General features: G+C 48.9%; 1 protein-coding gene across 1 annotated transcript in view; it reads left to right on the top strand.

Moving 5' to 3' along the window:
* Positions 1–13,240, top strand: part of LOC121835828 (uncharacterized protein K02A2.6-like) — a 52,712-nt gene extending 39,472 nt beyond the window's left edge. The window contains exon 2 of the mRNA XM_042290335.1: positions 12,504–13,240. Within this exon, the coding sequence (XP_042146269.1) occupies positions 12,504–13,240 (737 nt within the window). The remainder of the gene's footprint in view (positions 1–12,503) is intronic.
* The last annotated feature ends 770 nt before the right edge of the window (positions 13,241–14,010 follow it).

The raw sequence follows: 14,010 nt of genomic DNA, 5'->3' as shown, positions 1-14,010 counted from the left end.
TTCACAACCCTCGAATGCAGCCACGGATTTCTTCAAATCGAAGTTCACCCGGCTGATGTAAAGAGCGCATTCATTTGCCACAGAAGATTGTTCGAATTCACTCGCCTTCCCTTTGGTTTGTCCAACGATCCCGCCAGCTTTCAACGCCTAATGGACGGTGTCCTCGGTGACGCGAAGTACGAGTTTGCGATGGCGTACGTGAATGACGTAGTGGTGTTTTCACAAACACTCGAGGAGCATCTTGTGCAGCTTCACATCATACTCGAACGAACGCGTCAGACCGGCCTCAGGATTCATCCAGATAAAGTTCAGTTGGCATCGCCTTTGATCAACCTCCTCGGTTTTGTTGTAGATAACGAAACGCTGCGCCCGAATGAAGATAGGCTGCGCGCAATAACGGAGTACCCACCCCCTCATGACGTCAAAAGCCTACATAGATATCTTGGGATGATTGCGTTTTATAGGGATTTCATTCCGCAATGCGCTGAGATAACGGAGCCTCTGAACCGATTGCTCCGCGAAAAAACGAAATGGTGCTGGGGGCAACAGCAGCCAACCGAATTTACGTGACTTTCAAGAACTGAGACTGAAAACGGGTGTCTAAATCTGCCCGACTTGAATTGTCCGACGCAAGCGATTATGGTCTAGGAGCAGTTCTTCTGCAGGAACATGTCAGCGTTCTTTGTCCCGTAGCTTTCCCCAGTAATACACTAACCGGAGAGGAGCGAAACTACTCAACAACCGAAAAAGAGTGTCTAGCAATTATTTTCGACGCTTAAGAAGTTTGACATGTACCTTGACGGCGCTTCGTTTTACATTCAAACTGACCACATGGCTCTGTCGTGGCTCAAAGGGCTTCAAAACCCTGAAGAACGACTCGCTCGTTGGGCCCTTTCGCTCCAGCCCTACAAATACACAATCGAGTACAAGTGTGGAGTGGCTAACTACGTTGCAGATGAGTTGTCCCGTGCTCCACTTCTCGCGCAGGAAATGCAGGTGGATCCCGACTTGGTGGCACTGGCCGATGCGGCGCCCATCACACCAGAGTCGCGGTGGGGAACCCTGGTGAGCAGAGAGGAGCTCCGAGCGGCCCAGCTGTCCGATGGACTTTGTCAGAAGGTTATGCACCAGCTGACAGAAGAAAACTCAGCTGACGCTGGGAGCCCCAGAGAAGGCGTCCCAGAGAATTTCAGAGGTGGGCCGGGGGTGGAGCTGAAGAAGGTTAAGGCGCGGGCCGTGAGGCTTTGCGGCCAGCTTGGGTTGGACAACCTTAAAGGGACACTGACAGGGTATTTATGCTCGCCGAGGTTTTTAGTTGTACGTGACATATGAGAGCTCAACTACCCAGAACAGAATTTGCGGCTCGAAATTCGGTTTCTTTCCGCCCGAAAACCGCCGATCAAGAACTGGCCGGTTCGAGTCTCGCTCACTCTCTTTTCCGCGGTCACGGGCCGTTTTCTAAGGTATCGATGCGACCACCAAATTTAATCAAAGTCGTGGGTCACTGAAAACACACACTCATTATTAAAAATAGAAAAAAATATAAAACCCATTTTTTGTGGCTTCTAAAAAGCTGCAAATACGTTGATTGAAAAAAAAGTTCCACAGACAACCGGAAGCATTCTGTGCGTGCGTCGTTTCGCGTATCGTGGGACTCTCAGGGACGGCGATGGCAGCGGACGACGGGCGTGGGACCTCTATTTCAGAACTGTCGTTCGCGGTACCGGCGAATTTTGTCTGCCTTTAAAAGCGAAATTCGGGACTGGTCAAAAGAATTGGTATTCATCCCGTACGACACGCCCGACCACCAAGCCGATTTGCACGAAGACGTCGCCGAGCCGTCGCTCCCTTCTCGTGGCTGAAGACATCGCTCGCGCAAACGTCAAGCGCGACGTGTCTACTTCGAAGTGGAATATGCACGCGTACAATTTCTTTACTAGGTGAGAATGTCGCGAATGCGTGGTGCATCCCGACTTCGACCCGGGAGCAGTGGCGTACCAACTTGTTTTTGAGTGGGGGGGCAAACCCGACCCTCTTCCCCCCCCCCCCCCCTTAATCGAAAATTCGGCGCCACTTTTGTCGAAGTTTTCTAAAGATGTGGCAATGATTCGCTAAAATTACAACGTTACCAGACTTAACATTGATATTTTGTTTTTTCTAACGAAAAAAATTTTGCTTCTTCTTCTTAAAATAAATACAACTTGTAGTGCCTATTGAAACAGTTATGATTAAATAAGGTGATATTCTACAAGATAATTGTATCGATGTCGCTTTTGTGTGTTTACTGGCAATTTTAGTGTTTGCTTGCAGAAAGTGGCGTGACAACGAGGTTGGGTAGTAGCCGGAGCAGTCACGAATCACACTACTAGAGTTTTGATTTTGAGGCTTCATCAGCGCACGCCTGCAAGTGTGTTTACATTGTTAAAATAAAGACAATCACTGCGTTCTTACTTTCTCTGGGAGTCACCGTTTCGTGCGCGAAAACGGATGCAACGGTTGTTTAGCCTTCACCAGAAGAGATAACAATACTGTAAATATGCATGTTTTTCGATTTGAGTCACTTGACGTCAGCTTTGCATGAAAGTGCGCGTTCCATATTCGCAACGTGCCGTTTTTAACCTCTAAAATTCCGGTTTCTGGTGTTAGGACACACACGGACGTTTAGGAAGATGGGGAGAGTTAGGAATGTCGGATGTGCAACGTCGAGCATGATAGTTCTGTGTTTAACGAATACTTTTCATCAGTGTTTACTAACGAGTGCTTGGACTTCGTCCCCACTCTCCCTGAAGAGCTTTACGAGCGCATGCATCCTATTAACGTTAACTCCGCTGGTATTAAAACATTGATTGATGAACTAAAACTTACTTCGTCCGCTGGAACCGATAACATCAACCCTAAAACTTAAAAGAAACACCCGTGTTATTTCTAGTGAGTATTTGAAACTCATCTTCATTCAGTCCTCATCTCAAAGCTGCCTTCCATCTGACCAAAAGGTGGGAAGGGTAATTCCCAGTCTTTAAACGGGGCAGCCGCTCTTCCGCATCTAATTATCGCCCTAATTCATTGACTTCAATTTCTTGCAAACTACTTGAGCATATCCTCTACTCAGTGGCGTACCAACTTGTTTTTGAGTGGGGGGGCAAACCCGACCCTCTTCCCCCCCCCCCCCCCTTAATCGAAAATTCGGCGCCACTTTTGTCGAAGTTTTCTAAAGATGTGGCAATGATTCGGTAAAATTACAACGTTACCAGACTTAACATTGATATTTTGTTTTTTCTAACGAAAAAAATTTTGCTTCTTCTTCTTAAAATAAATACAACTTGTAGTGCCTATTGAAACAGTTATGATTAAATAAGGTGATATTCTACAAGATAATTGTATCGATGTCGCTTTTGTGTGTTTACTGGCAATTTTAGTGTTTGCTTGCAGAAAGTGGCGTGACAACGAGGTTGGGTAGTAGCCGGAGCAGTCACGAATCACACTACTAGAGTTTTGATTTTGAGGCTTCATCAGCGCACGCCTGCAAGTGTGTTTACATTGTTAAAATAAAGACAATCACTGCGTTCTTACTTTCTCTGGGAGTCACCGTTTCGTGCGCGAAAACGGATGCAAGGGTTGTTTAGCCTTCACCAGAAGAGATAACAATACTGTAAATATGCATGTTTTTCGATTTGAGTCACTTGACGTCAGCTTTGCATGAAAGTGCGCGTTCCATATTAGCAACGTGCCGTTTTTAACCTCTAAAATTCCGGTTTCTGGTGTTAGGACACACACGGACGTTTAGGAAGATGGGGAGAGTTAGGAATGTCGGATGTGCAACGTCGAGCATGATAGTTCTGTGTTTAACGAATACTTTTCATCAGTGTTTACTAACGAGTGCTTGGACTTCGTCCCCACTCTCCCTGAAGAGCTTTACGAGCGCATGCATCCTATTAACGTTAACTCCGTTGGTATTAAAACATTGATTGATAAACTAAAACTTACTTCGTCCGCTGGAACCGATAACATCAACCCTAAAATTTAAAAGAAACACCCGTGTTATTTCTAGTGAGTATTTGAAACTCATCTTCATTCAGTCCTCATCTCAAAGCTGCCTTCCATCTGACCAAAAGGTGGGAAGGGTAATTCCCAGTCTTTAAACGGGGCAGCCGCTCTTCCGCATCTAATTATCGCCCTAATTCATTGACTTCAATTTCTTGCAAACTACTTGAGCATATCCTCTACTCCAATATCATGAGGCACCTATCATCCCATTTCTTTTCTTTAAACAGCAGCATGGTTTTCAAAAGGTACTTTCCTGCGAAACGCAACTCTGCGACTTCATCCATGACTTGCACACTAACCTTGAATGTCACGTCCAAACTGACGCAGTTTTTTTTTTTTTTTTTTTTTTTCCAAAGCGTTCGGCCGTGTCCTCCATCAACGCCTTCTTTCTAAGCTATCATCTTTTTGCCTCGACCAATAACCGTTTGCATGGATTCGCGACTTTCTTTTTTCCCGTGTACAGGTCACGTCCATGATGATCATGAATCTTCCTTAATAAATGTATCTCCTGGTGTTCCCCTGGGGTTCGTACTTGGGCCCTTACTCTTTTTAATATTTATTAATGACATTCCCATTGGGATTTCTTCAAAAAAACGCTTTTTCGCCGACGACTGCGTCATCCATAACAAAGTAACTTGTGTGCAAAATAATAACCAGCTTCAGGAAGATCTAGATAAAATTAACAATTGGTGCAAAGAGTGGATTATGTCACCAAACAAGTATAAACGCAAACTAATCCACTTCACCAAGAAAAAAACACTCTGTCATTTAATTACTTCTTGGACTCCGATCTGATTGAGACCGCTACTGCGTATAAATACCTTGGTGTAAGACTAACATCTGACCTTCCCTGGAATAACCACATTGAAGTCATTACCGCCGATTCATCTGGAACTCTTCGACTAAGCAGACGTAACTTAAAAAATCGCTCCACCCTCTGTCCCTAAGCTAACCTTTAACACGTACGTCAGACCAAAAATAGAATATGCTTCAACCATCTGGAATACCCATCGACTGTACCTCATCAATACGCTGTAGAGGCAGTTCAGAACAGAGCTGCTCGCTTCATTTCATCCACTTATGACTTTTCTTTCAGTGTCTCGGCGCTAAAAACTGAACTAACCATGTCCTCTTTGCAGCTTCGCAGGAAAGTCTCTCAGCTGTGCCTTATTCACAAAATCTACTACCACATTCCCGACCTCAAAACCACTTTGTTATTACCCCTCGACCGAACATCTTCTCGCCTCAACAACGTCTGCACCATCAAACACACTTCTGGCTCTACGAACGCTTTCAATTGGTCATTCCTTTCTCAAGCCATCAGCCACTGGAACAGTCCCCCATCCTCCATTGTCACCATCTTGGACCCTGCTGATTTCTCCTCTGCAGTAAAACTACAGCTTTCTTGGCCCATGTGATGGTGTGCGGGGCTAGGCAGATCAGTGAAAACACTTACGCAGAGCGCTTGCCAGGCCAGACTTGTACGTAGTTCAACTACTTTACTCAAGTTACTGTAGTTTAACTACTTTTCTGGGTAGTTTAGTAACTTTTAATTACATTTCTATTCTAGTAATCAGCGGTTTACTTTAACTACTTTTCCGAGTGACTTCCACTCAAATTACAAATTACTTTCTAATTTTAGTGGTTGTTTTGCCTATCAACAGAGAACAGAGGTCGGAAGGTCAGCTGATATTTGCAGAGGGGGAAGCATGCGGAGTAGAAAAGGGGGGGATGGGAAGGAAGAAAGTGATTTAGATAGTCCAAAAAACCCCAAAATTTTAACGAGCCCCCCCACTGCAACAACACTGCTACGAGGCGCGGGGAGCGAACAGACACGACGCAAGAGAGGTCGAGTAACTGTGGGATTAGCTCCGAATAGTGGCGTTTCTTTGTATTCCGAAGCTCAAGGAGACTTGACGCATTTGAAGAAAGGGCTTGTCCCCGCTTCTCTCCAATGTAGGAATTCTTGCCCACTACAGGAGGTGCACACACTGCTCCTTTTACGGTGCAGGCGATAGAACCCCTAACAACGACGGTCACGCCGGATGGGCTGCTCGTGTATCACTCGAAGCGCGTTAACCCACCCCCGCGCCTGCGTTCACGCCGCTTCGCGGTGACGGTGTGCGGCTGCTAATTACAAATCTATTAACCCACCTAGCCCCCCCCCCCCCCCCACCCCCCGTACACGCCGCTTTGCGGCGTCCGGTCGGCAACCCAAGCCCCGCTGCCCCCCATGCACTTCCGTAAATAGAGTCGATACGATTTAGTTTAGCGATGTTTCGTCAACAACATTCGTTTTTTTTTGTGTTAATGGTAAAAAAGAAATGTAAATATCGCCAAATGCCTCAACAAAATAAAATGTTCGAGAAAAAAAAATAAAAAGAAGTAAGCCGGCCCACACAATAAATAGAACCCGGGTCTGACACGTATGAGGCAGACATCTCACCACTAAGTTACGCTACCTCTTCGGAAACTCGCATTGCATCCGCTGCCTATGTTGACGGCGGCAGCGCCTATCTCCAAGCAAGCAAGCAAAACTTTATTTTGTGTAAGGGCCTACGTCCTGGTCTGGACGGCCCGTCCGGCCCATGTCTCGCGGATGGATTCCGTAAGGTTACCGTGTAGCCTTGTTCGTGGAGCAGGCTTTACGAACCAGCCAATCCGGCGTGCGTGAGCACCGTTGCTAGGGTTTCTATCGCCTGCGCGTTAAAAATATGCCCGCGCGGGTCGGGGGGCAGTGCCCTTGGTATTCCTTGGGCGCCGCCGGCCTGTGTCTGCTCTGCCCAGTGGCGGCCGTTTCAGGGGGGGCAAAACGCATGCCTTGCCCCCCCACTCTGAGAACTGGGGGGGCAAGTGCCCCCCTTGCCCCCCCGGTTGGTACGCCCATGCCCGGGAGTGCTTTTGCTAGAGGAAAATCGGCAGCAAACTTTCCAACTTACAGTTTATCGGCTGAATTATTACTAAGGAAAGAGATACCCCATTTTCGATATGCACCAGTAGCTCAGTGGGAAAGACGTTCCCTTCACACGCGGTAGGACCTGGTTCGATCCCCCGTGAAACCTTTTTTTTTTTTTTTTTCTAAATATTTTCTGATGTCTACATTTCTTTTTTTTTTTTACAATTATTACTGAAGAAACAAAAAAAAAATAAGAAACAAATGTTGTGGACGACACGTCGCTGAATTAAATGGTATGGGATTTCCTTTTTGACACCTGCGAACTCAATGTAATCACTTTCCACAAAATGCAAGGAGCATATGAATCAGCGTCCGCTTTCCGAGGTGCCCGTAAATGGTCTACAGGAATTGCAGCCAGCCATTGGTCCCGATCCCGTTGATCTTTCGGAAACTCTGTCGCACAATGCCACTTCTGTTTCGGACATGCGGGACATGTGAGCCAGCTCTTCACGCAACATCTTGGGTGTATTCTTTTCGGAGCCGATCAAAATTCACCACGGGCACTCACTACTCATCTCCAACTCCTCAATGTACAAAACAACTCATCTTGGAGTACAGAACAACGAGCGGAACAAACATAACTGCAAAAGAATCCCACGGCGAGCAGTTCCCATACGCCGCATGTCGTCTGCTACCGGGAAGGAGAAAAAAGAAAAAAAACACACGGTCGGGTGCAGCCACGTGACTTCCGCCACACACTCTCTTCTCTCCACTTCTCCGACCTCCGTCGGGTTTCGGTTTCGGTTTCGAGCAGTTGCGTCTTTTGGCTTTATTAAAAAAATACGCTACTCTGTTGCAAAATATTAATTGGGTAGTCCTCTGACACCATAATAAAGCGCCTGGCAAAAAATTAAAAAAAAAAAATTTTGGGGGTGTCAGTGTCCCTCTAAGAAGTCTGTGTCGGGCGCTAAAGGCCCCAATCTCGAGGTCTTCTTCACAGTAAAGACCCACAAGGAGCTCAGTCCGTTCAGGGCGATTGTTACCCAGAAAGATTCTTGGCAGCTCCATGTATCGTCGTCTCTTCAGCGTCACCTGTCTCTGCTTAAGTTGGACGACCCTTTTCTCATTCGCAATTCTGATGCCCTTGTGGATTTCCTGAAAAAAGACAATCCGGAAGGCTGTGAGTTCGTGTCCTACGATGTTGAGGACATGTTTTATTCGATCCCTCATGATGAATTGATGCTAGCTGTGGGAGAATGCATAGAGGCAAGTGGTTCGGTTGCCTTCATGAACTCGACGGGTGTTGCGGTGGATTCCTTTTTGGAATTATTGAGTTTTTACTTGAGCTCCACATATGTCACATTTGAAAGTGGAATTTACTTGCAAAAGAGTGGGATCTGTATCGGATCGAGTTTGGCACCGGTCCTCAGTGATATATATCTGGCGAGGTGTGACAGGTCTATTGCAATGTCTTTGGGGTGTCGGGTTTTGAGAGTGTTTCGGTATGTGGACGACTACCTAGTGCTGTACAATGAAACCAGAGCCTGAGCCCTCAAGGCGCGTGTTTGGATTTCTCGGCCTGCTTTACGAAGTGCTCCCCCGGTTTATCCTTTAAGTTCGAGACACCATCAGCAGGAGCACTACAGTTTTTGGACCTGAGGCTAACTAAGCAGCCGTCGCATATATGTTGGTCCTATGAGCCACGTTCAAAGAAGGGTGTTCTTCCATTCGGTTCAGCGCACTCTAAGCTTGTGAAGAGGGCGGTTACTACGGGGTGTATGAGGGCTTCTCTGCTGAAGTCATGCCATCATAGGTGTGAGAACAGTCTTTTGTTTCAGGTATCTAGGCTTAGATCGGCGGGATACCCTCTTACGTTGATTGTGGGCGTGGCAGAGTCCCTCATAAAGGTGTTCAAGGGCCGACCCAGTCCTAAGATTAGACAAAAACCGACAACAAGACCGGTGGTGGTGCCTTATCTCCACGCCCTCTCTCATCAGGTCAAGCGAGTGGCGCATAAGTTTAACGTGCCAGTGGTGTTTTCAGCACCCCAGAAGCTGTCACGCCTGTGCACTGCTGTCAACCGAGGGAGGAACAGTGATTTGCAATGTGATGTAAACCACCGCACTCCTTTTGTACCATGCGCAGTGGGGGTTGTGTATCAGATCCCCTTCACATGTGGTAGGGTGTACATTGGACAAACGGGGAGGTGCGTGAACGAGAGGGCGAGGGAACATTCCCTTTCTCTCCGTTCCTCCCCCGCTGGCCACTTAGCGGTACATTGCAGTAGGTGCGGCTGCGTACCTGTTTTTCATGACTTGACGGTCTTGGCGCGCAATAAAAGTAAGACCGCCAGGGAGATTGACGAGGCTTTTTTTCATTTTATCTAAAGGGGAAGGGCAATGTGTGAGCGCACCGTCGGTGCACTTGGGGGATGATGGGGTCCTTTTTATCAGGGAGAAGGGCAGGCATGTGTGAGGGTGATGATGTGGTAGAAATCTTGTCGGTTGGGTTGTAAATTTTTTGTGTCTTTATTCGTTCTTTTCTATGCTCTGTGTTTATTTTTCTGGTTCGCCTGAAAATTAAACTTTAGTTGACAGTCAGCGCTTTGTCCGTGCACTTCTTTCACTTGTCCTTTGTTCAATTTTTGCGCTGTTTTCACGTTTGACGAGTCCCAGAGACTTGGACTCATACTTGCTCAACAGTGACGGCATCCTGCTGCGATACTTCCCCCAGGTGGACGATGGGTCCAGCGGCCCGCCATTCCGGACTGTAATACCACGTAAACTGCGTAAGTCATTTATAAGATATATGCACGATCCCGCCTTGGCAGGCCACAGCAGTGGGAGCAAAACTTACGAAAAGTTGTCCCAAATTGCAACGTGGCCAGGTATGGGGCAGAATGTGATGAAGTACAATCGGCACGGAATGAAACCCGAACGCCGGAACGCGTGGCCGTTGATACAGGCCGCTCCACCTAGAAGGCCCCTGAGAACTAATAAAAATGCACCGGGGTGCGAGGGTGCGGGTCCTACGAAGCTGAGCTCGACCCTCGCGCGGCGCGTCTGGGAGTTCCGCGTTTCGCCGGTGGCGCGCTGTAAGCGCCGTCACATCCGATACAAAAGGCACTGTCACTCGCTTTGTGTATTGAATTCCCAGCGATATCTCTTCAGAGCTGCCACTCATTATCGCTTTGTGTATCGCAAGGGCGAAATGAAAGGTGAAACATTTCGTGCACGGAAGACCCGTAGTGCTTGATGACGTGTCACCGGAACATCGTGGCACGCGCGGTTTCTGAGAAATAGTGAAACGTTATAAACGCGAAATAAAATTCGTTTGTTCGCATGACCATACTCTTTATGAAAAAAAAAATACTACAACAGACTGACGCGGATGCCTCGGTTTTTATGAGCAATGCGCATGTTTTCGTGCGAGGTTATCAGTCGATTCTTAAAAAGCGAGGAATTGCTTGTTGCGCTCTATTCGGTAACCACCGATATGCCAGGCGTATCCATTCCGGAGCGGAATAAATTCACCACCCTGTCTGGGCAGGACCTATCGCAAAGAGCTGTAGCCAGGTTAAGGGGCCGCCCAGTGTCGAACGGGCGACATGGGGAGACAGTGCGGCGACACAAAAACACCCTGAGTGACGGCGCTCACAGCGCGCCTCCGGCGAAACGCGGAAGTCCCAGACAAGCCGCGCGAAGGTCGAGCACATTTTAGCAGGACCCGCACCCTCGAACCCCGGGCGCATTTTCATTAGTTCTCAGGCGCCCACCAGGTGGAGCAGCCTGTCTCGATGGCCACGCGTTCCGGCGTTCGGGTTTCATTCCGTGCCGATTGTACACACGTAGCTGCCTGGTTTGTCAGAAGGCGAAACCCCGAGGTGGCCAACCACCAGGTTTAATGCAGTCGGTCGAAAGCAAGTACCCTGGGAGTGTGTTGCCTGCGACGTTGTCGGTCCCCGTCACCGTAGTCCACGCGGCAATCAGTATTTGCTAGTCGTGACCGACCATTTCAGGAAGTGGGTCGGAATGTTTCCTTTACGCAAACGGGACTCTAGGATGATCTGGGACTGTCTTCTCGAGGCGTTCGCGCGTGCTTTAGCTTTGCCGTAACGCTTATTACAGGCAACGCTTCTTATTTTGTTAGCAAGGTGTTCGTGGATGCGTGTAAGGCGCTAGGCATACGGCACAAGCGGACTTCGCCGTACCATCCACAGGCAAATATCACCAAAAGAGTGAACCGTAACATGAAGCAGATGCTTGCTGCGCATACAGAGCGACACAAAGACTGGGGCGGAAAATTGGCAGAAATGGCACTCGCTGCCCGCACAACAATCAGCCGATCCACAAGTTTTACTCCGGCTCAACTTAACGTTGGGAAAGAGCTCGTGTTTCCCCTGGGAAACGGCCTTCTTTGCACAGATCCGGCAAGCATGCAGCGCATTACCACGCATTTCGCAGAAGATCTCCGGAAGCGTTTCACGGAGAACCAGCGTGAAGCTCGAGAGAGCCTCTACGTCTTGAAACTGCAGTAGGCAAACCAGTAAAACAAGGGGAGGCGAAATCTGCAGTTCAAGGTAGGAGATCTGGTACCGAGGCGAACTCATTCGCTGAGTGATGCTGCTAGAGGCTTCACGGCCTCTTTAGCAAAGAGGTGGGATGGCCCCTACCGCGTTAGTATGAAGCTCTCCAACCTGTCTTATGAGCTGGTGCATTGCGAATCTGGTGAAGTGTGCGGAAGAGATGGATAACCCGGTGGGAACGTTACCGCATAATCTCAGGACTCCATCTCCGGGACGCATCGACTCAGGTCAACACTTTCCTTTATGCGATGGGCAGAGAGGCAGAGGATGTTCTCTGCTCGCTCAACTTAACCGAAGATCAGCTTATCGACTACGATGTAGTCAAGGCCAAATTCGACACCCACTTCATTCCTCGGGTGAACATCATCTTCGACCGAGCCGAATTCAACTCGAGAAAGCAAGAACCGGACGAGCCAGTGGAGGTCTTCATCACGGCCCTACATAAACTGGTGAATACTTGCGAGTATGGCTCTCTGCGGGACGAGCTCATCCGAGATCGCATCGTGATAGGACTGCTCGACACAAAACTCAGTGAGAAACTCCAGCTGGACGCTCAACTTACATTGGAAAAAGCGACCACGACAGCACGATCGTCGGAGACAGTTAAGCGGCTACAGTCAGAGCTGCGCAGCGCAAAGACTGGAAGCGACGTCCTCAAAGAACTTAAAAGACATCCGCGAGGAATAAGCGTAAACATAGATACCAAACGTCAGAGCACGTCGCAAGACCAAGGACGTCCTAACAGTTTAACGTGGACATGCCGATGGTGTGGCAGTTCGCAAAAGCACGCCCAGCTTCAATGCGCTGCGAGAGGCAAGAAGTGTAACGCCTGCAAAAAGCTAGGCCACTTGGAAAGCGTCTGTTTTTCGAAGCATGCGATAGAAAATCGAAAATCACGAGCACATGGGCAGAGACTAAACGAAGTCTTCCTTGGCGAGCTGGTACAGTCAAGAAACGGGAGCCCCTGGTTCATCACAGCTAAGCTGAACGACCGGGAAGTAACGTTCAAGGAGGATACGGGAGCGGACGTCACGGCTGTACCTCCTTGCGCGTGCGACGCGACAACCTTGGCAGCGCTGGAGCCAACAGAGACGCATCTCTTTGGAGCCGGACACTCTCCACTCAGCACACTCGGCAAGTTCAAGGCAACTATAACCTGGAGTGGGCGAACAACCAGAGAGACGATCTACGTAACCGACCGGCTGAGATACCCTCTGCTTGGACGAGCGGCTATTCAAGCCCTTGAGGTGCTGCCAAGCTTACAGGAGGTCAACGTTTACAGCAACATAGAGTACGATCAACAACTGCACGCTAAGTACCCATCGCTTTTCCAAGGACTGGGGGAAATGAACGTCCAGTACAAGATCACCCTCCACCCGGACGCTAAGCCGTTTGCCATCACCTACCCGAGACGGGTACCCTTTCCGCTGGTACCCAGCGTAGAAAAGGAACTACAACGCATGCAAGACATGGACGTGATCGAACCAGTCGACCACGCCACAGCCTGGTGCGCACCCATGGTGGTTGCCAAAAAGCAAGATAACTCTATTCGGATCTGCGTGGACTACACTCAGCTCAATCCGCAGCTGGTGCGGGAGCGCATCATCATGCCCACGGTAGAAGAGACCCTTGCAAGGCTGGCAGGAGCTACGGCGCCAGAATTCTTCCAGCGGGAGATGCTGAGGAATCCCGGGGCATGTTTGTCACATGGATGACATTCTAGTTTTCGGCCGCGACAAAACAGAGCACGACAGAAATCTCGAGGTGGTGCTCCGCCGCCTCCGTGACACCGGAGTGACCTTGAACTCCGCAAAGTGCGAGTTCGCCAAGAGTCGCGTCAGGTTTCTGGGCCAAATCCTGGATGGCAGAGGCATCGCGGCAGACCCTAAGAAGACGGAAGCGATTGTCAAGATGCCAGCACCGGAAAGCATGGCAGAGCTACGATCGTTTTTAGGCATGGTAAACCACCTCGGCAAGTTTCTACCTGACATCGCGGACAAGACTAAGCCACTTAGAGATCTACTACATCAGGATGCAAGCTGGCTCTGGAGTGAGCCTCAAGAAAAAGCATTCTGCGAGGTCAAAGATCTCCTGTGCAAGGTTCCTGTCCTAACCTTCTATAAACCAGGAGCGCACCTGACGTTATCGGCAGACGCTTCTTCGTATGGACTGGGGGCGGTCCTACTCCAAGAGGAGGAGAACGGCAGCAGACGCCACATGGCGTACGCGTCGAGAGCCATGACGCCGACAGAACAAAGGTACGCCCAAGTCGAAAAGGAGGCTTTGGCCATCGTCTGGGCGTGTGATCATTTTAGAACCTACTTGGTAGGACAAGTATTTCACGTCGAGACAGACCATAAGCCCCTTGTACCGTTGTTATCGACAAAACGTCTCGACGAAATGACACCGAGGCTACAGCGGCTAAGAATGCGCATCTTCGAGTTCGACTTCACTACCTCTCACGTACCAGGCAAGAAGATGTACA

The sequence above is a fragment of the Ixodes scapularis genome, unplaced genomic scaffold (assembly GCF_016920785.2).
Source record: "Ixodes scapularis isolate PalLabHiFi unplaced genomic scaffold, ASM1692078v2 PGA_scaffold1__304_contigs__length_218370807, whole genome shotgun sequence".
Lineage (NCBI taxonomy): Eukaryota > Metazoa > Arthropoda > Arachnida > Ixodida > Ixodidae > Ixodes > Ixodes scapularis.
This window is presented reverse-complemented; position numbering and strand designations above follow the sequence as displayed.